At 49.3% G+C, this 25,853-nt stretch overlaps 1 protein-coding gene across 6 annotated transcripts in view; it reads left to right on the plus strand.

Annotated features, from left to right (window-relative positions):
- The first annotated feature begins 823 nt into the window (after nt 1–823).
- The window catches only part of BAZ2A (bromodomain adjacent to zinc finger domain 2A), a 34,512-nt gene continuing 9,482 nt past the window's right edge, over nt 824–25,853 (plus strand). The window contains exons 1-14 of one of the 6 annotated variants that reach the window (XM_055085588.1): nt 824–1,005; nt 5,774–5,859; nt 16,552–16,689; nt 18,262–18,855; nt 19,730–19,915; nt 20,418–20,636; nt 21,091–21,579; nt 21,725–21,785; nt 22,835–22,943; nt 23,114–23,215; nt 23,385–23,595; nt 24,869–24,930; nt 25,245–25,310; nt 25,492–25,725. In XM_055085588.1, the coding sequence (XP_054941563.1) occupies nt 16,554–16,689; nt 18,262–18,855; nt 19,730–19,915; nt 20,418–20,636; nt 21,091–21,579; nt 21,725–21,785; nt 22,835–22,943; nt 23,114–23,215; nt 23,385–23,595; nt 24,869–24,930; nt 25,245–25,310; nt 25,492–25,725 (2,469 nt within the window). In that variant the 5' untranslated portion in view covers nt 824–1,005; nt 5,774–5,859; nt 16,552–16,553. Of the gene's footprint in view, nt 1,006–2,252; nt 2,325–5,773; nt 5,860–6,292; nt 6,476–16,420; nt 16,443–16,551; nt 16,690–18,261; nt 18,856–19,729; nt 19,916–20,417; nt 20,637–21,090; nt 21,580–21,724; nt 21,786–22,834; nt 22,944–23,113; nt 23,216–23,384; nt 23,596–24,868; nt 24,970–25,244; nt 25,311–25,491; nt 25,726–25,853 lie in introns of those variants that run through there. The other 5 variants (XM_007129387.4, XM_055085589.1, XM_055085586.1 and 2 more) reach the window with 5 other exon arrangements.

The raw sequence follows: 25,853 nt of genomic DNA on the forward strand, positions 1-25,853 counted from the left end.
TAGGACTGGAGGCTCTGCAAGAACTCTGATCTCACCATTTTGAAATCCATGAAGGCCATTTGCTGGGATGTGGTTCTTCGCTAATGACTGTTTACAAACCAGCTGGGGCTTTTGTCCTAAGGAGGAGCCTGAATCTATAAGCTCCACCCCGAGGCATTCAAGTGGGGTAGAAGCAGGGCAGGACAAACAGATCCCAATTCAGAGGCCCCTGGGGGCTGAAGGCTGAGGAGGAGCCTTGGGAGAGGTGCCAGGGGTGGAGTAGGGGCCTCTGAGTTTCCCCCCATCTGTCTCTGACGTCCTTGGCACCAGTCTCTCCTGTGTCATGATCTGGACATTAGGTGGAGCCCCTGAGCCGCCTGTGTCCAGTAGTTTGCTCCTAGAAAAGCCTGGATTTGGGGAAATGCTGAGTTATGGGGGTTGGGGGCACATCCTCTAGGTCCTTACTCTAGAGTGGGTAAAAAGCTGGTGCAGAAGCCCCCAGGGTATGGGTCCGCCCTTTCTGCTCTGTTTTCCCGTGTTATCCAGGTGCAGACCTAGGAACTGTGAACCTAAAGGTTGTTTCTGTCATACCTCCACCCTTCCCCCCACACATTTATGTCTCTTAGCATTCATCGAGAACCTTCTCCCTCTCACTAGCTGCAACTATTTATTTCCTTCCCCCTTCATGGCTCTCTTCTTGTACCACGCCACTGGGGTGTCAACACAGATCTAACCTTCCTCCATATTTCTCCTGGTTCTGCCCTGTCCTCACCGCCTCCTCCCTCTCCACCCAGAGAAAGCCACGCCCTTCCCTCCTCCCTCCCCACCCTAGTCTGTCACACAGGGACATCACCCTACAGCAGTTCAGGCTGTGGTTCGCAGGAAGCATACATTGGCTTTTTGATTCGTGCTAGTTCCCACCTCGCAGTTTGGGAGGATCTAACACCAGCCTGCACGTGAAGGGGGAACCAAGGACAGTGAGGAGCTGGGTGGTCCCAGCCCTGGAGCCCTGCCAGCCCAACATGGGTAAGTATGAGGACCAGCCCCCGGGAAGGCCTGAGGGATGCCTACCTCCCTCCCTGGCTGACTCAGCAGGGGTGGGGCCTAACCTTTGCTCTTTTGGGGGGTGAAGGAGGGGAAACCAGACTATAGGGGCACAGGGGCTCAGCTGGTGAGGCTGCCGACCAAGGGCTCATGAGCATTGGCAAGCTCCAGCTCTGGGGAAGAGCCTAAGAGTGCACCTTAGGTTAGGGCTTTCTCCACCTCACCACCCCCGCCCCAGCCCCTTGCGCCTCCCACTTAAGCTGCTGAGATTCAAGAAATATTTCACAGCACTCACTGCTGGCCTTACCCCCACAAAAGTAAAGCCCACTTTTGGTCGCACTGGATGATTTTTAAGGTGCTTCTCCCCCTGTTTTCTCCCCGGCCTTTCAAGTCCCTACCCTCTTCCCTCCCTGACCCTGACCCACCACCAGGTGGTGGGGGGGGCTGCACCGAGCAGCTGCTTCCTGTTGCCCCAGAGGTTGCCGCAAGGGTGGTGGCGGCTGGGGGAGAACTGAACTAGAAGAAAGCCGATTCTCACGGCCCCACACCAGCCTCACTAGGGCTGCTACTGGCGACCCCCATGCTTCAGTCACTAAGAAGACAGAGACAGGCAGGACTGAGGTTGAAAGGCCTAGGAGGTCTTTGCCCTCCTGGCTTCCTGATTGCAGAAGTTTTTAAACTTGGGTCGTGCTGGGGGAAGGAGGCTGCGTCTCTCCACGGCTGTAAGGCTTGAGCCCCTGAGGAGCTGAAACACGGGGAACCTGTTCATCTAGTAGGGCCGCTGTGTGTTACCCCCAGCACGCTCGGCCTTGAGTTCCCTCTCCGACACCTCCATTACTCCGAGTCCTTGCGACTCTCACTGCCTTCCTGGCCCTCCTTTGTGAAGAGATCTTTGCGAAGAGATCTTTGCCGGTGCCTCCGGAGAGCGGGTGGAGCTCTCCCAGGTCCTCCAGTTCGGACCCACCACCATCCCCCACTTCACCGCAGAAGTTTCTGTCTCTTCTTCCTGGGATCTGTTCTCTTCCTCCATCTGGGATCCTTCCTGGTTCAGGCCCCTAGGAGACGCCACCCGCTTCCCCCTCCCTCAGCGGATTCTTCGCGACAGCCCTACCCGAGCGCTCGTCCCTACCCCAGTAGCTCCTGTCCCTTTAAGTGCTACCTCCCCCCCCCCACACCCCCCCCCCCCCCGCCACAGCCGCCGCCGGCCCAGGGCTGCGGGAGGAGGCGCCGCCGCCGCCCGGCTCGGCCACCTGCGCCGCCGCCGCCGCCGCCGCCGCCGCCGCCGCCCGGCCCTGCTTCAGGTGAGGCCCGGCACCCACGTCTGGTCCCAGAGCCCACGGGCGGGCCGCCCCTGCGGTCCCCTGCCCCGGGATCCCCGCTGCCCTGGACTCGGGATCTGACCCTCCCCCTGCAGGAGCTGCCCTTCCTCTCTCCCCCGCACGATCTACTCGTCCATTTCTCCCCTGTCCTCTGCGACCGGAATCCGGAGGCTTCTCACGCCTCTCGGCCAGCCTCTCCCGGGTACCCCTCCTATTCTGGACCCAGGATCTCCCCCTCCCCCGCTCCTTCCTCGCCAGAAAAATCTCCCGCGGTCCGGGTTTCGCCTCCTCCCCTCTGGAACCATCGCTTTCCCACGCCATCCTAACCTCCAGTGGGAGGGGGAATAACCGCCACCCCAACTACTCTCCTTCCCCGTAGTAAGGGGGGTTGGGGGCTATCATAGACTAGAGTCACTTTCAGGCCCTGCTCCGTTTAGCCCTTCAAGTTCAACTAACTCCCATCTAAAGCTTTTCTGTAGCCCTCACCCCACTCCATCTCTCCCGGACTTTGGGGGTGCGACCTCAGCACCAGCCCAGGTGGGAACGACCTTCTTGGACTTGGGTTGGGCCGGTCCAGCCTAAGAACGCTCCTACCCCAGAGTCAGGGAATGGGGGAGGGCGCATCTTGTGATTCTGGCCTTAAAGTGTTGTTGGGGGACAGTGGATGAGGTTCTAGGACTAAGTCTCTAAGGGCGGTGGGGTGGTGGGGAAAGCCTGGGAAGCCCAACCTTCTCTATTCAGATGCAAAGGGAGTCCTAAGGAAATTAGGTCTTTCTCCATCCTCTTCTGAGACCAGCATGGAGAAGCTCGTTGGGGAGTTTAAAAAAAGACTGTGCTGAGTCTGAGGGGACACATACCAATTTGGAGAGGAGGGATGAGTTGTGGTCCTTTTGATGTGTTATAGGAGAATCTGGCCTCCCCAAAATACGAAGGGGGAGGAGACTGTTTTCCATTAACCTGGACAGGGAAGGGGGACAAGTTGGAATGGTTACAAGGTTGAGGGCCATCTCCCTGCTAGACCCTATTAACACTGTGAACCCTTCAGCCAGTGAGCACAAGGGAGGTCTTTAATAATTACCCCACCTCCATTGGGGAATTCCCCCTCCCTGCAAATCCAGCTGCGACCCTAGCCCTGCCCCTTCCCTTCTTGCGCTCTCATTCCCTGCTACCCCCAACACAACACACTCCAGAATGAGGGGACAGGGTGTCTGGATTTGCTTCAGACTCTTCTGAGTCATGTTTCACAGGCTGGGAGGGAGCTGGCGGGAGGAGACGGTGGTCAGCAGTGGTGTTTGGGGTTGAATTCCAGTAGTACCTGGACAGGGAGAGGGAGAGAGGTAGAGGGATGCAGATGAATCCCCTCTCTCTCCCTTTCTGTCTCTTCCCTCTCCCAGCCCCAGCCATCTGGCTCCTGCGTGGAGCCACGCACTGTGGCAGCTGACCCCAATCAGGGTGGTGCAGCAGGAATACAGGAAGGGTGAGAAAGGGGGAGCAGGTGCTAATGTCTTCCTCCCCATTCTCTTTATTACCCGCCCACTGGCCTGGCTTGTGAGAGGTTCAGAGTATTCCCTAGGTGCCCTTCTCACAAGTTGCTGAAAAAAAGACCATTTGCCCCTTCCTCTTTCTAGTAGCTTCCTAAAGGGAGATGGGGTGGGTGGGTGATTGGCCATATCTGATGGGATTGTGGAATGTTTGGGGACAGAAAGGGTCAGTCTGCCCTCTGTCATCTGGATGGGGGGGAGAAGCACAGCTGCTGCCTGGGGTGGCTTCTGGCAAGAAGTAAACACCCAGCTGTTGGCATATTGACACCCCACCCTCCTCCTTCCTCAAAGAGCAAGGAAGACCTCTGATTAGATGGGATGAGGAGGGGTCTAATTCAAGGAGGAAGGTGATTGTAGTCTTTCTGCACCAGATGGGAAAGAATGGATCCTGCCCCACTTTCTCTTCTAATCCCAGGTGGCCCTCTCCTATCCAACACCCCTCTTCCCTATCGCTCCTGGCCGGGTTAGTCCTAGGGGTTGCCCTGGAGACTAGGCCTGGGGCTCGGAAGGGGTGGGAGCAGTCAGTGGGGCACAGGAGTAACCGGCTCTTCCGGAGCGGAGTGGAGCCAGCGGGTGGGTGTGTGTGGGTGTGTGGTGGTGGGGGAAGGGGCGTGGCTACACCCGTCTGACTGGCGCAGGCTCCTCCCCTGCCGCCCGCCTCCGACTGGCCAGCCCTATGACTGGGGGCGGGAGGTAGGAAGATTCTCCCTCATCTGCCCTGGAAAAGGAAAAAGATACCTAGCTCTCTTCCTCGGCCCTTTAGGAAGCCAGTTCCATGCCCTGAGCTCTCTTCTTCACCTGTCTTTATTTTGGGAATGGGGGAAGCATTCCTTAGCAGAAGTTTGCTGGATCCCTGCTTTCTCCAGAAAGAAGGACCCCCTCTACCCTGAGTGTGGCCTCTATTTACCCAGGGACTTGAGGTCAGTAGGCTGTTGGGGGTCCTTATTTTTTATACAAGGTGACCCTATAAATCTGTTACGGAGTCATGGGGGAGAAAAGGATTTTGATTTCTGTCTACTCCTTCCCACTGACAATCTGCTTTTTACAGGAGAGGGACAGAAACCCTCCTAACCCTCTTAGCCCCTCTCTCTCTGGCCCACACACTTTGAGGCTTTGCTGAAGCTCACTTCCTTCTTAGCTTCTCTGAGCCATTTGTAGTGGGGAGTGAAGTCTGTCCCCCAGATTTAGGAAGAACTCACTCCCCTGTGGAGTAAGGAAATCCAATCTAGACTAATGTATTTGGTCCTGCCTTACTCTGGCCCCACCCAGTTTTCAGATCTCCTTTCTCCCCAGACTCCCAAAGGAAAAAGTATTTGTTGACCCCCCAACCTGCCAGAGTTTCATCATCCCTACTCTGTTCCTCTTCCAGAATATTCTGCTTGAGTTTTGCACAGTTAGGCAACTGTTTGTACAAGTGCATTGCAATGAATTGAATGGGAATTATCTTGAAGCCTGCAAAGTCTGTTGAGTTGCAAGGAAAAGAAACCTGGTTTCTAGTCACATTTTATCCACTGTTTGACCTTGAACAAGTCGGTTAACCTCTTCAGTTCTTCATCTACCAAACAAGAGAATGTTGAACTAGAAATTCTCTAAATTCTAACATCATGTATGACACTGTTCTTCATTCTGGGTCCCTGCAATAGACGTTTTAGGTGATAGCTAAACTCTAGTCCTCTGCTAGATTTTTCTTTCCTCTTCTCAGAAGGTTTTACTTAGTTATATAGCCCTATCAGAAAAAGTATACTGGAACTATAGAATAGGTGAACACTTGGGGCACCTTATTTGCTGGTCAGTTTTCCTGCTTCTCCCCTGTCCCTCTGACCAGGTTTAGGCCAGACTCAGGCCTTCCCTGTCTGGTCTCTGAGCCAAGCTTCCTTTTCCTACCCACAGGAATCTTCCCGACCCCCAGAGCCCTGCAGATGTCGCCGGGAAAGTGGTGATCCAGGCAGGACCAGGCTGCCACCCACGGGACAGAGGTGAGTGGGCAGCAGATGGAGCAGGAGCTTGCCTTTTTCCACCCCTTTACCAGGACTGAATTTTCCTGACTAAGCTTTCTGCTTCTACACTTCCACTTCTCCACTACCCAGCCTGGGAAATAACTGCCCCCGAAATGATCTTAGGGGAGTGGCACATGCCTCGGTCCTAGAAATTTGGTTGTCTTTTAGGTTAACCTTGGGATCAGGGCACGCCTTTCAGTTTGCTCAGTGTGATGCAGGACTACCGCCCACAATGAGACACAGTGCAGAGGGAGCTTCCCGGTAGGCTAGGGAGACACCGCGGCGCTAGGACCCAGATCCGGGTCGGGGCGCCGGGATGGCCGGCGCTAGGACCCGGCGGCGGAGGCCGCGGAGGGCGGCTCTCTCTCGGCCGCTGCTTCCCCGCCCCCTCCGGCTCCGGCTCCCTCCTCCCCCGCCGGCCATGTTGGCTCCGCTCGGGCCCCGCGGTTGAGCCGCGTCCCCCTCCCCCCTCCCGGACCCCAGACCCCCTCCCCCGCGTTCCCCTCCCCTCCTGGCGCCCGGAGCGAGGCCATGTGAACCGCCAGTCCCCCGGGGAGAGACAAGCCCCGAGCCTGGCTGGACGCCGCCGCCTCAGGTCTGTTGGGTCTGTGCCTGGGGGCCTGACGGGAGGGAGCCCCGCTTTCATCCAAGGCTTCCCTCAGGGAACCGAAGCTCTGGAGCCGCCTAGAGCCTTGCCGGGGGGTGGGGGGAGGAGACGCCGACTCGAGCTTTTTTCCAGTTAGAACCCAGCCCCGGGCGGGGGTCTTCCTGCACTGGGGGGTGGGAGGAGAAGGGGGCTGGTCGGTCTGCAGAAGATCGGGATGGGGCGGCGGGGGCGGGAGCGGGAAGAGCTGTGGAGGTTCCCGGAGACGGCGGCGGCTGCGAGGAGGAGGTGGAGAAGCCGCCTGGCTGGTGGAGATGACTCCTGTGGGGGACTCGGGGTGGAATCCCCGGGAGGGGCTCCACCTCTTCAGATGGGGTGGGGATTGCCCGAGTGCGAAGGGTAGGTGAGGGGGTTCCCTGGACAGGTTAAACACTCCGTTTGTGGGGATTGGGGCGTTTTGGCAACGGTGAGTGGAGGTCAGAGGGGTTTCCAGGGGTCTCGGGGTGTCCGCTCGGCGGGGTGGAGGGTGGGGTGCACGTTCTCTTGAGCTTGGCGAGCAGGAGAGGGCCTTGCTGGAGTGGAGCTGTGCTTGGCCTGGGGCCCCCGAGTCCCGGGAGAATCCGCCACTCCAGGGATGGGGGTTGATAGGGCCGGTGCTGAGGCGTACGGATTTGAGCCGGCCTTAGGGGCCGGAGGGAAGAACGAAGAAGGAGCCCTTTCCAAGGGGGATCCCTCACTAAGGGGATCCCCATTTCCGTGGCAGAAAAGATCCCGCATCACCCCTTTCTTTCCTGGTGTTCCCAATTTTCAGGGGAAGGCAATGCCAACAGCAGTCATCCTTTGTAGGATTTATTGGAGTGGGAGATTTGCATCCTTCGGGGGGCGATGCGGGGGGATAGCTTCCACCTCCATCTGTACACAAACAGCCCCTCCCCCAAGCCTCCCGCAGGAAGTGGCCGGGAAATGGCAGCTGTGCGTTTGCTGCTGCATCTCTCGTTGTTTTGAAATGTCCATTTTAATCAGATTTGGTTTCATTTTCTGAGGCCTTCGGGCAAGCTTGGATCCTGCCAACCATGTGGTCTGATAGTCCTTCGTTCGACTTTTTTTTTTTTTTTTGTAAACTTAATTTGTCAACTGGAAGTAGTCACTGCAGTTGACTCCCTGATCCCAGTTCCCCCCTCCAAAGCATCTCTGTCTCCCTGTCTGGATTTTTTTCCCCTGAGCTAGAGGTCATAGAAAAATCAAACTCACTCATCCACCAGCAGGGCTGCACAAGTGATGCAAATTCCCTCGGTGTAGAGAGTTGTCAGGAAGACTGGGGATCTTTTGTGTCATGAGAGTGGCTTTTTGTGATCCTGCTTAATATATATTCTTATATACATATGAATATTAAATATATTCTTAAGTATGACAGTTTCTGTATTGCAGAGCACTTGAGTAAGTGAGCTTGTGATGTGACGAAGTTGATTCTGAGAGGTGGAAGAAGAGGGGGGAATGGGGAAGATCAAACTGAGTGGGGTTTGGCGGGGGGAGCTAGGGACTGATTTGCAGAGTGAGTGTGGTGGGCTTGTTCCTCACTGGTGATTCTAGTCTAAGGATAAGTCCCTGTGGGAAGCCTGTTAGTTGACATAGGGGAGGTTTTACCTTCTGCAGTACCAAGTAATTAGAATTAATTATCATATGACTTATGCTTCAGTCCATAAAAGACATCTCTCTTATTACCATTCGTGGAGAGGGCTAAGCTTTTCCCTTGTTCTGTGCAAAGTCATGTGTCCAGATTTTCTCTTTTTCCCACCTTATAACTCCAGGAGATTTCTACTATAGCATATAGTGATAGACTGTGTGTACTGTGCCCCCAGGCACTTGGTTAGACCCTGGGTTTGGTTTGAGGTGAGTTGGCCACAGGATTTTCTGTTTTGAGGGGTGTGATCATTTGGACTATCCTGAAAACTGCTTAAGCCTAACATTTAAATAATCTTTTCAGTATTTTTCACCTGAATTGTAGATTCTTAGATTAAAGGTCCAGGATAGGACCAGATAGACATATATGATTATGTGGCACTGTTAAGATAGATAGCATCATTGCTCCTTTTACTGGGGCTGTTGGGGTTGATAGTCTGGAAACAGTAAAAACTAGTTCAGTGTCACTGTCCTTTTTCTTGCCCTTCTGCTTGACTGATTGGTTCCTTTGAGTTGCTTTCTTGACAGTGATTTTAAGTTTCCCGTTCTTCAACCTTTGTTTACCTAGATTGGGGCCTGACAGAATAGTAAATTGATTTTCCCTGGTGGAAGTTAAAAGAATGAAGGAAGGAGAAGGACTACTCTTATTTCTTTGGACTCTTTAAGAGAAATAAAAGTTAATTTTGAGAAAGTAGATAGCTATGGCTTCATTTGATACACGACTGATCAGAAAGCTGAATGAAGTAAACCTTTCATGGCCTTTTTGTAAAGTGGATGCATTTTTCTCTCAGAGAAGTGGATTTCTTAATATTGACTTTTTTTTTTTTTTTTTTTTTTAAGCCTCTCCGTAAAGGAAAAAATTTGAGGTGTAGGGAGAACTATGTGGGCCGACCTCAGAGCCAGTCAGAAATCTAGAATGCCCTGAGAGGCTCATCTTGCAGTCTTGTGGTTCTGGAATCAGGTGTTGTCAAGAGAGAAGCAAAGCTTGTTAGGGTTACTGTGTCTTGCTGATGTTGACCTTTCTTATCACCTCTGAAGAGGTCTGCTATATTCTTTTACTAAAAGAATAAAATACAGTTAAAATAGTGTGGAAGTTAGTCCAATAACCGGTATGATGTTTGTCGTGTGAGATGTGTACAGTGAGGCAGTAATGCCAAAGTTTTTATTTCCTAGGACATAGAGTGAAGTATAAAACTCTTGAGGATTTCCTGGGGCAGATAATCTTCCTGATTTGTTTCTTAGGACATGGATGTCCTCATATACCTCATAGCCTAAGATTAATACTTTCTCAGCATTGCTGCACATGGGTCAGAGGGGCCATTTTTCACCAACTTTTTGGTCTTCATAATTTTGAGATTTATAAAATTGTGCAAAACAAAAAACCTGTCTTCTTTGAAGAGTTCTGGAGATTGTTCTTGGATTGGGTCACTGGCAGTAGAAGTAGTATTGTGTTATTGTTACGTGGTGTTCTGTCCTTCTCCTAGTTAAAGAGAATAATTAAAGGGGCATTTTACATAATGAAAATATTACCAAACAGTTTAGCAAATATTCATTAAAAACTAAAGCATGAGGGTTCTTGGGAATTCCCAGGTGGTCCAGTGGTTAGGACTCCACGTTCTCACTGCCAAGGGCCTGGGTTCGATCCCTGGTCGGGGAACTAAAATCCGACAAGCTGTGAGGTGCGGCCAGAAAAAAACAAAAACCGTGAGGGTTCTTAAGAGACAAGTGGTACTGCTACTTTTGGTGTCTTGGGCTTGGGCACTGTATAACCTGCCTTCTCAGCTCAGTTTTTTTTTTAGGGGGGAGGGGGATATATTTTTGAAGGAAGGGGTGAAGTCATTAACTGTTAGAGCTGAAATTCTGAGAAACAGTCAGGGCTTGAAAGGGAAATAACCTTGTTACAACCTCTGGAGTGTGGTTTTTAGTGTCCTGCAATTTAAAGGCATTTCCAGTCCTCTGACAGTGAAGTGACCAGAGCTGTGGCAGAAAACCTAGCCTAGATTGTTAGCATATGGTTCCTTTATTCAGTCGCCAAATACTTTAAAACCTGCTATATACCTTGAGTGTTCAGTTAAATCATGCTTCCCTGTTTCCAGGCCTTATTTTCTGCATGAGACATCTGTCTAAAATATTTCAAGATTTGGGACCTTTCTTCCCTCTAGAAATTATCTCTGTGAAGAATGAAGCTGAATTTTTTGGTTCTCTTGAGAATGGTGGGAGCAAAAATCACAAACTTTATTGGATGAATAAGTTGGTAGTGACAGAAAAGACAGATTTACTCATTCATTTGCTCAATCTATGAGTTCAACAAGTATTTCCTTTCATTTTTTTAAATGTACTTAGCACTAAATTAAGTGCTGGAGATATAATGGTAGAACTTAATTTCTGGTTGATGCTGTAGAACCTACATAGTATAGAAGAAATAAGGACAGAGAACAATCATCTTTGTGTTCTTCTGTGCAGCCTGGACATGGCAGTTGTCTTTGAGTAGCCTCCCTTAGGATAATAATCTTCCTTCTTTCATCATCTTCCTTCTGCCTCACTGTCCTGACTAGGAAAAGGGGGTTAAGGAAAGGACATTTTGAGAGAATGAGCCTCAGTCAGTATGGCTGTAGTCTGAGTCTGGGTTCCAAGGGAAGATTGTTACCAGGGCTGTCTGAATGGGCTATCCTTACTGGGGAAGAAGGCATGTTGATTTTGTGGCTTGGCACTTGGAACTCTTTGTTGGAGGAAGACAGCTTAGCCAGGAAGGAGTTTTTAGATTTGAAAGTGAAGGCATGCTTGTTTGCAGCATCAGGAATTGGGAGTAGTGAAAACTTTGGGATCTTCCCCAGGGTATAGGGTAGAAATGGGAAATGAGGCAGCTTTTGTGGTAGAGCAGGGTTTTTCAACCTTGCTCTTTTTTTTTAAATATAAATTTATTTATTTGTTTTTATTTTTGGCTGTGTTGGGTCTTTGTTGCTGTGCGCGGGCTTTCTCTAGTTGCGGCGAGCGGGGGCTACTCTTCATTGTGGTGCACAGGCCTCTCACTGTCGTAGCTTCTCTTGTTGCGGAGCACAGGCTCCAGGCAGGCACGCGGGCTCAGTAGTTGTGGCACATGGGCCTAGCTGCTCCGTGGCATGTGGGATCTTCCCGGACCAGAGATCGAACCCGCGTTCCCTGCATTGGCAGGCAGACTCCCAACCACTGCGTCACCAGGGAAGCCCTCACCCTTGCTCTTGATTGAGCAAGAACCAAATAATCCTTTGTTGTAGTGGGCTGTCTTGTGTATTACAGGATCATTAGGAGCATCCCCAGCTTTGATTTCCTAAATGCCAGTAGCATATACCTTTCTAAATAACTAAGTGTCCCCTGGGGGCAAAATCACCCTGGTTGGAAACCACTGTATTAGAGTATGGTGGATGATTCCAGAGATGTTTAGAGTTCAGAAGTATCCTTCATAACCTTCACAATTACAAATCTAAAATGTAGGAGTATGATTTATTTACTATACTGCAAGACTTACATTCACTGTTTAGTAAAGATAGACATTTGAAATCTCTCCCCACCCCCCAAAATTAGAAACCTCTCTATTTGTGGAATTTTAGTATTCTGTATGGGAAGAACGAACCAAGGAGCTGCAGGGACTGCTCAAGTGTCCAGCTAGATGGTGTTAATGTGTCTTGTCTTTCTGGGGGTAGCCTCAGAGGTCTGAATGTTAGGGTTGGTCAGGGCACCTGCAAAAGTGTTGAAATTTGTAACATTTATTTCAACACTGTGCATTGTCAGCCCTTTTCTGTCAAAACCATGTCACAGGTCCACAGAGTAGTAACTCTTCAATAGCAACTGAGAGAAAGAGCAGCCTATTTGGCCATGTGGCAAGAGCTTTACTGCCTCAAGCTTAAGGGGCAGTGTCCCTTAACTCTTATAAATGAAGCTTAGAGGTCCTTAAGAGATCCCTTTACATACTACTGGGACTGGGCTGGGTGCTGGCCTGATTGTACTTCCTGGTCAGGAGAGCTGTCTACTATTCTGGGGGTTGGGCACTGACTGATTTCTCTTTTGGCTAAAATCCCATTAGTTCAAAGGGAGACACTCTCCTTTGCTTTACTGTTCTTCTTATTAGCTCTAGATGGGAGGACATAATTTACCTTCAGGCTTTATTGTGAAAAGCATCTTGGGTAGGAAGGTTAAAGTAAAATAACCCTGGTTTTATTGCTGAGAGGAGCTGCCCACATTTTCTTTGCGTTCCTATAATGTCATCCCATATTTAAGTGACATCTGAAATCAAGAGTGTAGGGACTTCCCTAGCCATCCAATGGTTAAGACTCCTCGCTGCCAATGCAGGGGGCTTGGGTTCCATCCCTGATCGGGGAACTAAGATCCCACATGCAAAACTTCTCTTGAAATCAAGAGTCTAGTTGCATACAAGGAAGTCTGGCTGGGAGGATCATCCCTGGTTTTGTAGTATCTCCCATACTAGTAAAAATAGTAATGGTTTTAAATTATATTTTGACCCTTTGGACATGATTATCTTCTTAAAAACTAAAAACAAAAAGTAGTTTTTACTCTTTTTTGTCTAATAATAATAGCTAAAATTTATTGAGTGCTTGCTGGGTGACAGATGCTGTGCCAGGTCCTTTATATAGATTTTCTCATTTAATCCTCACAAGCCCTGGAGGTGAATACTAAAATTTTTACTAATGATGAAGCAGAGTCTCAGCAACATTAAGTAACTTGTTCAGGGTCACACAGCTAGTGATAGTAGAGCTGGGATTTGCACCTAGAGCTCAGTGTTGTTGCGCTGATCTCACTGCACAGCACAGAGTATTTTATGTTTCTAGGAAACTTCTTATAAATGAAGTGATTGTGGTCCTGATGACCCCTCAGTAGAGGCTCCTGGGGAAACAGACCTCAGGCACTAGATAACTTCCCATTCCTTTTACTTATCTGATTTAAGCCATCCATTTATGCTTATTAGTATGTAATTTATGAGACAGGAAATGCTATGCTGTCCCAGCGTAGCAGAGATGAGAAGGTCACTAGTTTCCTCATGGATTCAAACAGAAAAAGGAAAAACGAACTGTGGCCTGTCATTGAGTGGGAGAATATAGTCCAGTGCACAGCAGAGGTGTGGCTGTGCATAAAACTGGGGGAGAGGAGATGTGGGGATCAGATGAGATTGGTTCTCCAGGCATAGCATCTGTAGACTTGCGAAATGAATCCCTGAATGTCCTTTATTTATTTATTTTTTTGGCGGGTGTAGTTTCCCCACCAGGGATCGAACCTGGCCCCTGGCAGTGAAAGCACCAAGTCCTAACCACTGGCCTGCCAGGGAATTCCCTGTGATGTAAGATTTGTTTTGTTTTGTTTTTTAAAGATTTTTTTTTTTATGTGGACCATTTTTAAAGTCTCTGTTGAGTTTGTTACACTACTGCTCCTGTTTTATGTTTTGTTTTTTTGGCCGAGAGGCAAGTGGGATCTTAGCTCCCCCAACAGGGATCAGACCTGCACCTCATGCACTGGAAGGCGAAATCTTAACCACTGGACCTCCAGGGAAGTCCTCCCTGTGATGTAAGCTTTGGAAGGAACCTAACTTAGAGTATAGGGAATGAACTTTCCTCCTTGGTGTCTTTCATTTCGGAAGGGTCACTAATCTCATGATGCCTATTTTTCAGATCCCTTAATGCTGAGGATGGTCTTTAAGGAAATCCTGGGGGCCCCTGAGGTCTTCTGTAGAGACCGAGTTTCTTCATTGATGCATAGCAAGTTTGGATCTGCTGCTTATTTTAGAGTGAAGATGGGAAATCCTGTATGGGAAATGAGTTTATCCTAAAAACTTTTCCCCCTTAAATTGACAAAATGCAAATTGCTTTTATTTTTATTTATTTATTTATTTTAATTTATTTACTTTATTTATTTTTGGCTGTGTTGGGTCTTCTCTGCTGCGCTCGGGCTTTCTCTGGTTGTGGCGAGCAGGGGCTACTCTTCCTTGCGGCACACGTCCTTCTCATTGCAATGGCTTCTCTTGTTGTGGAGCACGGGCTCTAGCTGTGCGGGCTTCAGTAGCTGTGGCACGCAGGCTCAGTAGTTGTGGTGCACGGGCTTAGTTGCTCCGCAGCATGTGGGATCTTCCTGGACCAGGGCTCGAACCTGTGTCCCCTGCACTGGCAGGCAGATTCTTAACCACTGGGCCACCAGGGAAGCCCCTGCTTTTATTTTTTTAATTCCAGTTAAAATTGATAAAGGTAGAGACAGTTATGGTATTAAGCATGGAAAATCTTTTTTTTTTTTTTAATTTTTAAAATTTATTTATTTTTGACTGCGTTGGGTCTTTGTTGCTGCACATGGGCTTTCTGTAGTTGCGAGCGGGGCGGGGCAGGGTGTACTCTTCGTTGCGGTGCGCAGGCTTCTCATTGCAGTGGCTTCTCTTCTTGTGGAGCACGGGCTCTAGAGCGCATGGACTTAGTTGCTCCACGGCATGTGGGATCTTCCCGGACCAGGTATCAAACCTGTGTCCCCAGCACCGGCAGGTGGATTCTTTCCTATTTTTTTCTATTTTTTTTTTTTTTTTGCGGTACACGGGCCTCTCACTGTTGTGGCCTCTCCCGTTGTGGAGCACAGGCTCTGGACGCACAGGCTCAGCGGCCATGGCTCACGAGCCTAGCCGCTCTGCAGCATGTGGGATCTTCCCGGACCGGGGCACGACGTCGTGGAGCACAGGCTCTGGACGCACAGGCTCAGCGGCCATGGCTCACGAGCCTAGCCGCTCTGCAGCATGTGGGATCTTCCCGGACCGGGGCACGAACCCGTGTCCCCTGCATCAGCAGGCGGACTCTCAACCACTGCGCCACCAGGGAAGCCCTGGCAGGTGGATTCTTAACCACTGCCACCAGGGAAGTCCCAAGCATGAAAAATCTTATAGCTATCATGCCATATACTGTACAGGGTTTATATTTCATGCTCAGAATTATGTTAGATTCACCTAATGGTGGCTAATTTGCATTATCTAGCATGTTCAAGAATATGATTCTTGCAAACCTTGGGCAGTGGTCTTATGTGTTCTTAACTGATTTATTCATTCTTTTAAAAGCTTTACTTATAGTTTGTTTTTTTTTTTGAAGAGGTTATTTTAAACATCACCTAGGTCTGCTTATTATCTCATCTTGGGAGCTTGATAAAGAAATCTTTATACCTGAACTCTTCTGTCCTTTACTCTTCTGTGGTAACCAAAGGAGTTGCTTTTTCTGTATCAAGACAGATCATGTCTCTCACATAACAAATTAGTATGCGCTAGTACATCATAAGTATCTGATTGATGTGTCAGACTTTGCCAGTAATTCTAGCTTCTGCTTTCTGTCTTCTTCCTTCTTCTCTTTGCTCTATTGAAGGTAAATTTATTCTCATCATCATTCCTAGTAGTATATCACCTCATCATATTCAGGAGAGGGTGAAGAGCTTTTTAACCATACTACTCCCCAATGAGCCACTGCACTTTACAACTTTAAGTACCTAGCTATTCTCTCAGTGACCATTTACATTTAAGCCACAAAACCAAAACATGGGGAAGTAATCACAGTAGACATAACAGAATACTGTTCCTTGGGACACTCTCTTATTTAATCAGTTTTCTATCTCTGACACTTTTGTGAGCTATGTTCTTAGAGAGCATGGTATTTCCCATGAAAAAGGAGTAGACGTGTTACTGGATGATTTGACTTTTGCTATTATGGTCACCTTTCCTGAAATGTATTCTTTTCAAATTCCTTTACTCAGTTAACTATACTATCTTCTTCAGATGTCCAGGGCTGTGGATAGGATAACGTGGAAATTGCTTAACTCAACTATAATAATAAAACAGTATATGTATTAAACATGCTTTTTCTGCCAACACGTCCATGCTTTTCTGTCAAAAAGATGGCTTTGAGAACCTTCTGTATACCCTGAGAGTGGGACTCTGGCCTTACCTTGGCGGGGGGGGGTGTGGGTGGGGGTGTGGGAAGGATGGAGAATGTTAAATGTTGCAGTTGAGGGCTAATATCTAACATAGAGGGGTAACCTGGGCTGGGAGTTAAGAGGGTGGGGCTTATACAGGGGGAAGACTCTAGGTGTGTATCTTGGTTTTCTCCCTAACTCTTTTTATCTCTACAATTCTGACTTTTTAAAACACTGTTTCTATAAGGTCATTGCCCAGGTTAGGAGTATATTTCCACTTCCTCTTCTCTTCTCTCCTTCCCCACTCCCCGCCCCCCCCCCACAACTCCCCTCCCTCCCAATCCAGTACCTGGGTAGGAGAAGGGTAAGTAAAGTAGATGGAGGGGAGGGGGCATTCCCTCTAGAAGATTCCAGGTGACATAACCTTGTTTAACCGCCAGTATTTTTTTTCCCCTCTCTCTCCCCTCCTACAGAAATGGAGGCAAACGACCATTTTAACTTTACTGGCCTTCCCCCTGCACCTGCTGCCTCAGGACTGAAACCCTCTCCCTCCTCAGGGGAGGGGCTCTACACTAACGGGTCTCCCATGAACTTCCCCCAGCAAGGGAAAAGTGAGTGTGAGGGCCACATGGCCTGGGAGGGAGTGGGCATTGCTCCTTTAGAGCAGGTTGATGGGATAAAGTTTGGCTCTGGACTAGCTACTTCACAACAGCTCTCTTTTATGCCAGGTGGGAAGGGAGGAAGTGAATCCTCAGAACTCCAGCTGCTGGAGAGAAGTCAGACTTCTAAGAACAAGTTTTAGGGGTTTATGGAAACAACACTTTTCACTTTAAGGCTGGAAGGGATTAGAAAAACATACTGGCCTTTTCATCTTAGCTTGCTCTTCTGTCAGCCCTGTTCCCTGGCTGCTGCTTCTGATAACCAGGTTGGACCCGTGAGAAAGAGATAAAGGGCCAGCCCTCTGAGAAGCTGTTTTTAGAGGCTGGAGTAGCCTTCCCTTAGGACTGGGGGTGGAGGGGTTGGGTGAAGGTTGGGGTGTGTTTGCCTTTTAGTTTGTGCAGCAGAGAAGAGAGCAGATGCTTGAAGTGCTTGTACCACCTCCTGTCCTTGTGGATAGAAGATAGGGACAGGGAGAGTTTTAATTCTTACCTAGTTCCCCAGAGAGAAACATCTATAATTCCAGATGGAAGTGTTGCTGCCAGGATCAGGTCTTTTCCTGGATTTGGCTTATCAGTTGCTCTGTACCATGGCCCTGCCAAGTACCTCTCTAATCTTGCCTTGGTTTCAGGTACTTTATGCTTGGAAGCAGAGGGAGGCACAAATGTTTGCCTCCTTCCTTGCAGCAGAAAAATACTGCCACAGGCTTATACTTAACCACCACTCCCTCCTGTCTTTCACAAGGGGGTTGCAGATAGATAGAAACTCCCTTATTTCACTGGAGGACTGCTCCCCCCACGTCCCCCGAAGCTTCCTTAGTATCTTGGTTCCTTTTATTTGATTGCCCTCCAGTCCAGAGGCTGCCACTGGTGTTGAGAACTGAAGTCTGCATACTGCTCATGCAGAGTTTTCCCCCCCTGCGTATCACCCTCCAGTGCCTATGGGGAGGGGCTAAGCCCAGCCTTCCGAGCTGGGATCTTTCTGCTGTGGTGACTGCAAATTCTATTCTTAGCCCAGCACAAAGTGCTGGATCTGCATGTGCCAGTGAGGTGGAGGCTGTCCCTTCTGGTGCCACTGTGGGGCAAACAGGCACTGGGGAAGGCGGCGGGGGGTGGGGGGGCAGAGAGTTCAGTCATGCCACTCCAAGGGAAGAATTCCTCCAGGGAATGAGGGTGGGGAAGAATGCAAGTCACTGTAGGGCATCTGTGAACAGTTTCATTAAAAAAAAAAAATTTGACAAGCCCTGAGCATCAAGAGCAGCCGGCTCTCTGCTGGTCGCTCTTGTGGTAGCTGGGAGAGTTCCCCAGCCCCCTACTCAGCAGCCTCAGCAGCAATTGCTAAGCTTCCACCCAGGAGCATCTGGGTTTGGTGTTCCCTGGAGACCAAAAAACTATAAATACAGTAGAGGGGGAATCCCCCACCCCTTCACCTTCCCTTTTTCTAGTCAGTGCTGTTCCTTTAGTAGAATTTATAGTGTTACTTGCATACATAGCTGTAACTGACCCTTTTCCCTCCTTCTCTGCCAGGTTTGAATGGGGATGTGAATGTTAATGGCTTATCTACTGTATCTCACACTACTACTTCAGGGATTTTGAACTCTGCTCCCCATTCCTCCAGCACCTCACACCTCCATCACCCCAACGTGGCCTATGACTGTCTCTGGAACTACTCACAGTACCCACCTGCCAATCCTGGCAGCAACCTCAAGGACCCACCCCTTCTCTCCCAGTTCTCGGGGGGACAATACCCACTCAACGGCATCCTTGGGGGCAGCCGGCAACCTTCATCCCCAAGTCACAACACTAACCTTCGGGCTGGGAGCCAAGAGTTCTGGGCCAACGGTACCCAGAGTCCCATGGGGCTTAACTTCGATTCACAGGAACTATATGATTCCTTTCCTGACCAGAATTTTGAGGTGATGCCCAATGGACCCCCTAGTTTTTTCACCTCCCCACAGACTTCTCCTATGTTGGGATCCAGCATCCAGACCTTTGCACCCTCCCAGGAGGTAGTCAGTGGTATCCATCCTGATGAGGCAGCAGAAAAGGAGCTGACTTCAGTTGTGGCGGAGAATGGCACTGGCTTGGTAGGCAGCCTGGAGCTGGAAGAGGAGCAGCCAGGTATAACTGTGGGTCTGTGAGCTGGGTTGGGAGAGGGAAAATGGGGCTCTGGGGGGCGCAGTGGCTTTTTGAGGTGAGGAAAACTTGTCTTTCCAGCTCTCTGCAGTGGAGGCTGATTTGCATGTTGGTGATTAGCAGAGCCAAGTGGCTGGTGTTTTTGTGGCAGCAGCACCAGCTCGAGAGTGGGAGTGCAAATTATTTCAAGCTCATGCAGAGCTGCTGGCCTGGAGAGGGCAGGTGGGCGAGCCCGAAACAGCCCCAACAGATACCCTGCATCAAGAAAGCCTTCTTCTAAGTTATAGGAAGGGGTTGGGGCATCAGCAGGAGGCAAAGAGGCCAATTTGATTTGACTATGGCAGGGCCAGACTGGCTGCTAAAGTGGGCTGAGCCCTAAGTAGTGATTGGCACGTGCAGGAGGGAAGGAACAGGCAGAGCACACCATTGCTTGTCTACTCACAGTTTCCTTTCTTTTTTGTTGTTGTTAGCATAGGTACATGTGCAGTCCCTCTCATCTTTCCCCTCAGAATAGATAAATGCTTAGTTTGCTATTGATTCCAAGTATAAGGGTGACCACCCTGTAAAATCACAGGATGTTTTCTCTGTTTAACTGGATGGGGGAAACAGCTGAGAACATGATGGGGTTCTTGTCTCAGACCCCACTCTTCTTTCCCCTCTTTACCTGCTGCAGGATCTTCCTCGCACATCTTTGCGTATTCAAAAGTTCTCGGTATGATCGGTACCCAACATAGAACTGGGACCCATAAATGTTGAAAGAATGAACATCCATCCCTCTAGCAAAGATTGCCTACTAATAGCTAACTGAACCCGTTGACGGCACTGATTTTGACTTTTGCCCTCTCCTGGGATTTCCTAGAACTAAAGATGTGTGGTTACAACGGCTCTGTCCCTTCTGTGGAATCATTACACCAAGAGGTCTCAGTCTTGGTCCCTGATCCCACAGTGAGCTGCCTAGATGATCCTTCACATCTTCCTGATCAACTGGAAGACACTCCAATCCTCAGTGAAGTCTCTCTGGAGCCCTTCAACACTTTGGCACCGGGTAGGCTTGGAGATTGGCTCCCTTCAACGTATCCATGCAGAGGGTAGCCAGCTTATACCACCTGGAAGAGTTAGTAAGCCAGGGAAAGTATTTGGGAATCTGGGGCACTGGGGTCTCCAGATGATCCTATGGCAGACCACAGTTTCATGCCACAGGCCTGACTGGGCCAACTGCACTCTGAGCTGAATTGGTTCATTTCCCAGGCTCTCTCCCAGTGTTCCTTTTGGCCAAGAGCCCTGGATAGGGACTTATTATTACCACACAGATGGGCTATTTGGGTTCTCACTAACTTGCCATTGAACGATTACCTTTTACCCCACTGAAATATAAGAAAGGCCTATTTTATGATAGATGCTAGAATTTTATGTTGGTCTGTGGGTAGACACCATTGCCTTGCCTTTCCCTAATATTAGAAGGCAGCTTCACACTATAGGAACTAAAACTGGATATATTCAGACTAGTATTTCTTAACTCTTGCTTTCTGATTTTTCCACCCCTGAAGAGCCAGTGACTGGAGGACTCTATGGTATAGATGACACGGAGCTGATGGGTGCAGAGGACAAGCTGCCTCTTGAGGACAGCCCTGTGATCTCTGCCCTCGATTGTCCTTCCCTCAATAATGCCACTGCCTTCAGTCTCCTGGCAGATGACAGTCAAACTTCAGCCTCTATCTTTGCCAGCCCCACCTCTCCACCTGTCCTTGGGGAGTCTGTTCTGCAAGGTAAGTGAGGAGAGCTAGGACAGAGAAAGTCCTTGACCTGGGCAAAGATGAGAGAACAGGCTTTAGGGGTGGGAAATCTGTGAGAACACCTTCCTGGGAGCTGAGGAGGCCATGGAATAGTGTATCGTGGGACTAAAAAAGGCACTCTGACTTCTGCCCTGTGCCCAGAAGAACTTGTGGGGTGAGACTTGGAGTTTGCGGGGAAAAGGAGGCCAGAGGCCTTTCCTGGCTCCAGGTGAAAGGTATTTCTTCACACAGTGACAACAGCAGCAGTTTTGCCCTTTAACCTTCATGAATGGTAGGGGAAGAGAGCCAGAGGCTACTTCTCTTTTTCCAACCCTAGGGGAAAGCCCTTGAAGTAACCTTGTTTAGCTTCATCCAGGTTTGTCTGAGTAGATTCTCTTGTTTTATATGATCATTCTTCCTTTAGCCATCCTGTCCCTTTGGATTCTAGATACTAGCTTTGACCTGAATAATGGCAGTGATGCAGAACAGGAAGAGATGGAGACTCAGGCTTCAGACTTCCCACCATCTCTGACCCAGCCAGCCCCTGACCAGTCATCCACTCTTCAGCTCCGTACAGCACCCTCGCCAGCGGTCTCACCAACAGCCTCGCCAGCAGTCTCCCTGGCGGTTTCTCCAGCAGCCTCCCCGGAAATCTCTCCAGAAGTCTCTCCAGCAGCCTCCCCAGAAATTTCCCCAGCCATCTCCCCGGCAGCCTTCCCAACAGTCTCTCCAACTTCCTCAGCAGCCCTCCCACCCATCTCCTCAGAAGTCTCCTTGATGGCCTCCCCAGTGACCTCCCCAAAAGCCTCCCCCACACCTTCCCCAGCAGCTGTCTTCCCAGCAGCCTCCCCAGCAGATAAGAATGTCAGCAGCTTCCTTGAGACAACTGCTGACCTGGAAGAGATCACTGGAGAAGGAGTCACTCCCTCTGGTAGTGGTGAGTGTCTAGATTCTGTTCCACCCCTAGCTGGTTCCAGGAAAAGTTTCTGTCTCATGTGGCATTTAGCCCTTCCTCACTGGCCTGTCGTCTCAGTATTTTGCTTGAACTCTTAACTTGGGTATCCCCTATCTTCCTCCCCAAGGTGATGTCCTGAGGAGACGTATTGCTACCCCAGAAGAAGTTCGTCTTCCCCTCCAACATGGGTAAATGCCCTAGTTTGCTACATGCATCGACCTTTGACACATTTAATGAATGACTGTAGGAAAAAGGGAAGGGAGCTCCTCTCATCTGAGATGGGGAGGAATGGGCTAGACAAGAATGGGTTAAAGGATAGTTACCTGCAGTGATAATGTTTCTGGGCATGAGATTCTTAGGCTTCCTTTCTTCCTCTCTCACGGTCTTCCTCCCCTCACCCATTCTTTCCTCATTTTGTGACCACTCAGTTTTTTCCTCAAGGGGCTACTGCTGTTATCTTTTCCAAATTCATCTGGTGGGTCTAGGGTTCAGATGTCCAAATGAGTTACCTTGTCCTGTATGCTTAGAGAAGGAATAGCAGTGAATGGGGAGTGGCTTAGTCCCATGAATTGGGATTTTTTTTTTTTTTTAATGCACTTTAAGGGCAGGAACAGTGTGAGACCAGAATGAATAAGCCAGCACACCAAGGGCTTTATAGGAATAACTGCCTTCCTGATCTTCCCCACCTCCGCCCCTGTAGGCTACTTGTGATCACCAAGTCTGAGTTCTGCTTTAAGTTTTGAGAGAAAGATAAGGCTTAGTCTTAGAATAATCTGTTGCTCAGAACAGAGTTCCTTACTAAACCCTGGCCTCTACGGAGTCATTTCATGGAGTCAGCAGTGAATTTACTCTTCTGCTTGCCTCCCCACCCTCTGTCTCTTCTGCCTTTATTCTCTTAGGTCTTTTATCCTCTTTAGTGGAAACCCAGTAATTTGCCCTGAATGGCATTAGGGAGGAGGTTTCTGGCTGCTCATCTCACTGACTTTGTGAAGGGAGGGGTGGAGGTCTTTCTGGGCTTGTGCAGTTTGGTGTGTTGCTTTCCCCTGTGGTGCTGAGGGACTTGTGGCCCAGGCCTGCCTTCTGGCCAAGCTTGTATCTCAGGATCCTCAGCATCTACATGCAGTTCTAGTGAGACAGGTGCGGGGCGGGCCATCTGCTCAGTGGGCTTGGCTTCTGGGTGGCTTGAGAGTGGGTAGGGGTGTGACCTGGCGGCAGGGCCCGTGTGCTTCTCTGGCAGGTGGCGGAGAGAGGTGCGCATCAAGAAGGGCAGCCACCGATGGCAGGGGGAGACCTGGTATTACGGCCCCTGTGGGAAGAGGATGAAACAGTTCCCGGAAGTGATCAAGGTAATGTAGCTTTCGTGGACTTTTTTAGGAAAGCACAGACTCCTTTTTTTGGGCCCAGTGGCAACAGGCTGGCGTTGTCTGCTCTGGGGCTTGTTCTGCTTGTGCTGTTGCTGGCCAAAGGTGTGGTAGGGCTGTAACTTCACTGATGCCACTCTACCTCCTCCTCATAGTACCTGAGCCGCAATGTGGTACACAACGTCCGCCGTGAGCACTTCAGCTTCAGTCCCCGTATGCCTGTTGGTGATTTCTTTGAAGAGAGAGACACACCAGAGGTGCACACCCAAGGGTTAAATATGCTTTTGTGTCTGAGAAAGGGTTGATGGACAAGCTGCAGCTTCCTCTCATGGGGTTTGGAGATTCTTGGGCATTGAATGGTTCAGAGGGCCTGGTGGCTTGCACAGACTCCCTCCCATTGTAACAGAGTCTTCTTTATTACCTCAGGGCTTGCAGTGGGTACAGCTCTCAGCAGAGGAGATCCCATCCAGGATTCAGGCAATTACTGGGAAACGGGGCCGACCTCGAAACACTGAGAAGGCCAAGACCAAGGACGTCCCCAAGGTGAAACGGGGCCGAGGTCGGCCACCCAAGGTCAAAATCACTGAGCTGTTGAATAAGACAGACAACCGCCTCCTAAAGAAATTGGAGGCCCAAGGTACGACTGGGGATTCTGCTCACTCTCTGAGGTATCTGAAATGTTGATGAATTGCTAATGCCTGGGTTTCCCAGGGGAGTGACTGACATCTGGAGGAAATGAATGAATCACCTTCACCTCTCTGGAAAGCAGCATCAGGGTCCCAGCACTTTTGTGGTACTTCTTTTACAACCAGTTTCTTTCCTGAGTTACTCTCTTACTAGTGGAGCCTGGGTGGTCCCCAAAAATAGTTATGAGAGGAGAGGGCTTTCATGTCCTTTCTTTCCATCTTTCAGCTTCTTACTTATCTTACTGGTTTTGTCTGTCTCGTACATATACTCTTACCTTACACATTGCCACCATCATGGAGGTTCAGAATTCACATCTGAATCCAAAAGATAATTGGCACTGTTTTAGTGGGATGGACAGATCAGAAATGTCTAATTTTTCAATAAATATTGCACTTGCCCTGATATAGTATAAATTTGAAAAAATTTGGAGTCATCAGTCTCCTATTCAGAGTTACAGCTCTGCCAGATTCTGACTGTATGACCTGGAGCAAGTCACTTATATTTTAATAAAAGCCTGTAGTGGTTCATCTGCAGGTAATACCTGTCTAACTTAGAGGTTGCTGTACAGATGTGGTGGTAGTGTTTCTATGCCAGAATAGGACAGGTACTGTCATATCAAAAACACCAATTCTGAAACACTATTGTTTGCAGAATCACACTTCAATATTGTCTTCCAAAAGGGAAAAAATTCAGACCTTTTAGTAGAGCAAGACATAGGAGCTGAGCATAAGCAATAGCTATGTCAGTTTGATGTGATTCTGCGAAATTGTCCATTATCTGGGCCCTTTCTTTCTGGCACATTCTTGCTTAATTGGTGCTTCCCACTCAAGACCACCTGGCTTTCCCTGGCAGTTTTTCTGTTGCCTTTCTTTGTTCTAAAATCAATCTGTCAGATAGCCTGGGGGAGAGACAGGCTATAAGGCTACTTTGCTGTTTTGGCCTCTAGGACCCCTTCTAAAGCAGTCTAGTGTTCCAGGGCCTGGTGCTTCTGGGCAGGAGATACCATTTGAGTTCTTTGTGCTACCTCTATAGCAGGTGCCTCTCCTACATTTTTTCTCCAACATTTTATGTATACTTAAAAAAAACAAAAACAAAAAAAAACAAACTTTTGGATTCTTCAGGGAGCTGCTTCGGAGGCCAGCTTTGTGACAGGCATGTGCTGCCCTGGATGCTGGAGATTGGCCTGCCTGCCTCACTCTTCATTTTTCTTTCTGCCCTCACAGAAACACTGAATGAGGAAGATAAAGCGAAGATGAGTAAAATCAAGAAGAAGATGAAGCAGAAGGTACAACGGGGAGAGTGTCAGACTACTAACCAAGGGCAGGTGAGGGACATCAGAGAGATTACACAGTAGGTTAACTTTTCCTACAGCTGCTCTGTCTTCTCTTCCTTCTCCCACGTCTGCCACTCGCCATTTAGAGAATTGGGCTTATTCAGGAATAATGTGAGCATCTCCAGGGTGAGAGAATTGATCCATTGCCAACCTTTCATCCCATGTCTCACCTCTCCTCCCTAGTACCCTTGTCTGTTTTTGAATGCTAGTCAAAGCAGTGATGCTTTCAGAGTTTGAGGAGAAATGACTTCCCTTATGGTTTACAGGCCAAGAACAAGAGGAAACAAGAGACCAAGAGCTTAAAGCAGAAGGAGGCCAAGAAGAAATCGAAGGTAGGTGCATGTACCCACAAGCATAACTTTGAAGTCACCAAACTGATTTTGCAAGACGTGTGAGTTAGTCTCGTTTTATAGTCATGTTTCTGGGTGTAAGGTGGGGAGGACGAGGACCTGGAAAGGGTGGTGACTTGAATCTTTATGGCACTCTTGATTCCTTTCTCCCTTGGGTGGCTAGGCTGAGAAGGAGAAAGTAAAAACAAAGCAGGAAAAACTGAAGGAAAAAGTCAAGAGGGAGAAGAAGGAGAAGGTAAAAATGAAGGAAAAGGAGGAGGTGGCCAAAGCCAAGCCAGCCTGTAAAGCAGATAAAGCGCTGGCCACACAGAGGCGCTTGGAGGAGCGGCAGAGGCAGCAGATGATCTTGGAGGAGATGAAGAAGCCTACAGAGGACATGTGTCTGACTGACCACCAGGTAGTGAGGGGAGAGTAACAGGTCCTGGAGGGGCCATCCGTGAAGACACTTCTGTGAAAGGAAGAGCCTCATAGATATCCAGACTGTTGCCTTCCTATATGTTTGACAGAACACCCTACCTCCTTTTA

The sequence above is a fragment of the Physeter macrocephalus genome, chromosome 6 (assembly GCF_002837175.3).
Source record: "Physeter macrocephalus isolate SW-GA chromosome 6, ASM283717v5, whole genome shotgun sequence".
NCBI classification, from domain to species: domain Eukaryota; kingdom Metazoa; phylum Chordata; class Mammalia; order Artiodactyla; family Physeteridae; genus Physeter; species Physeter macrocephalus.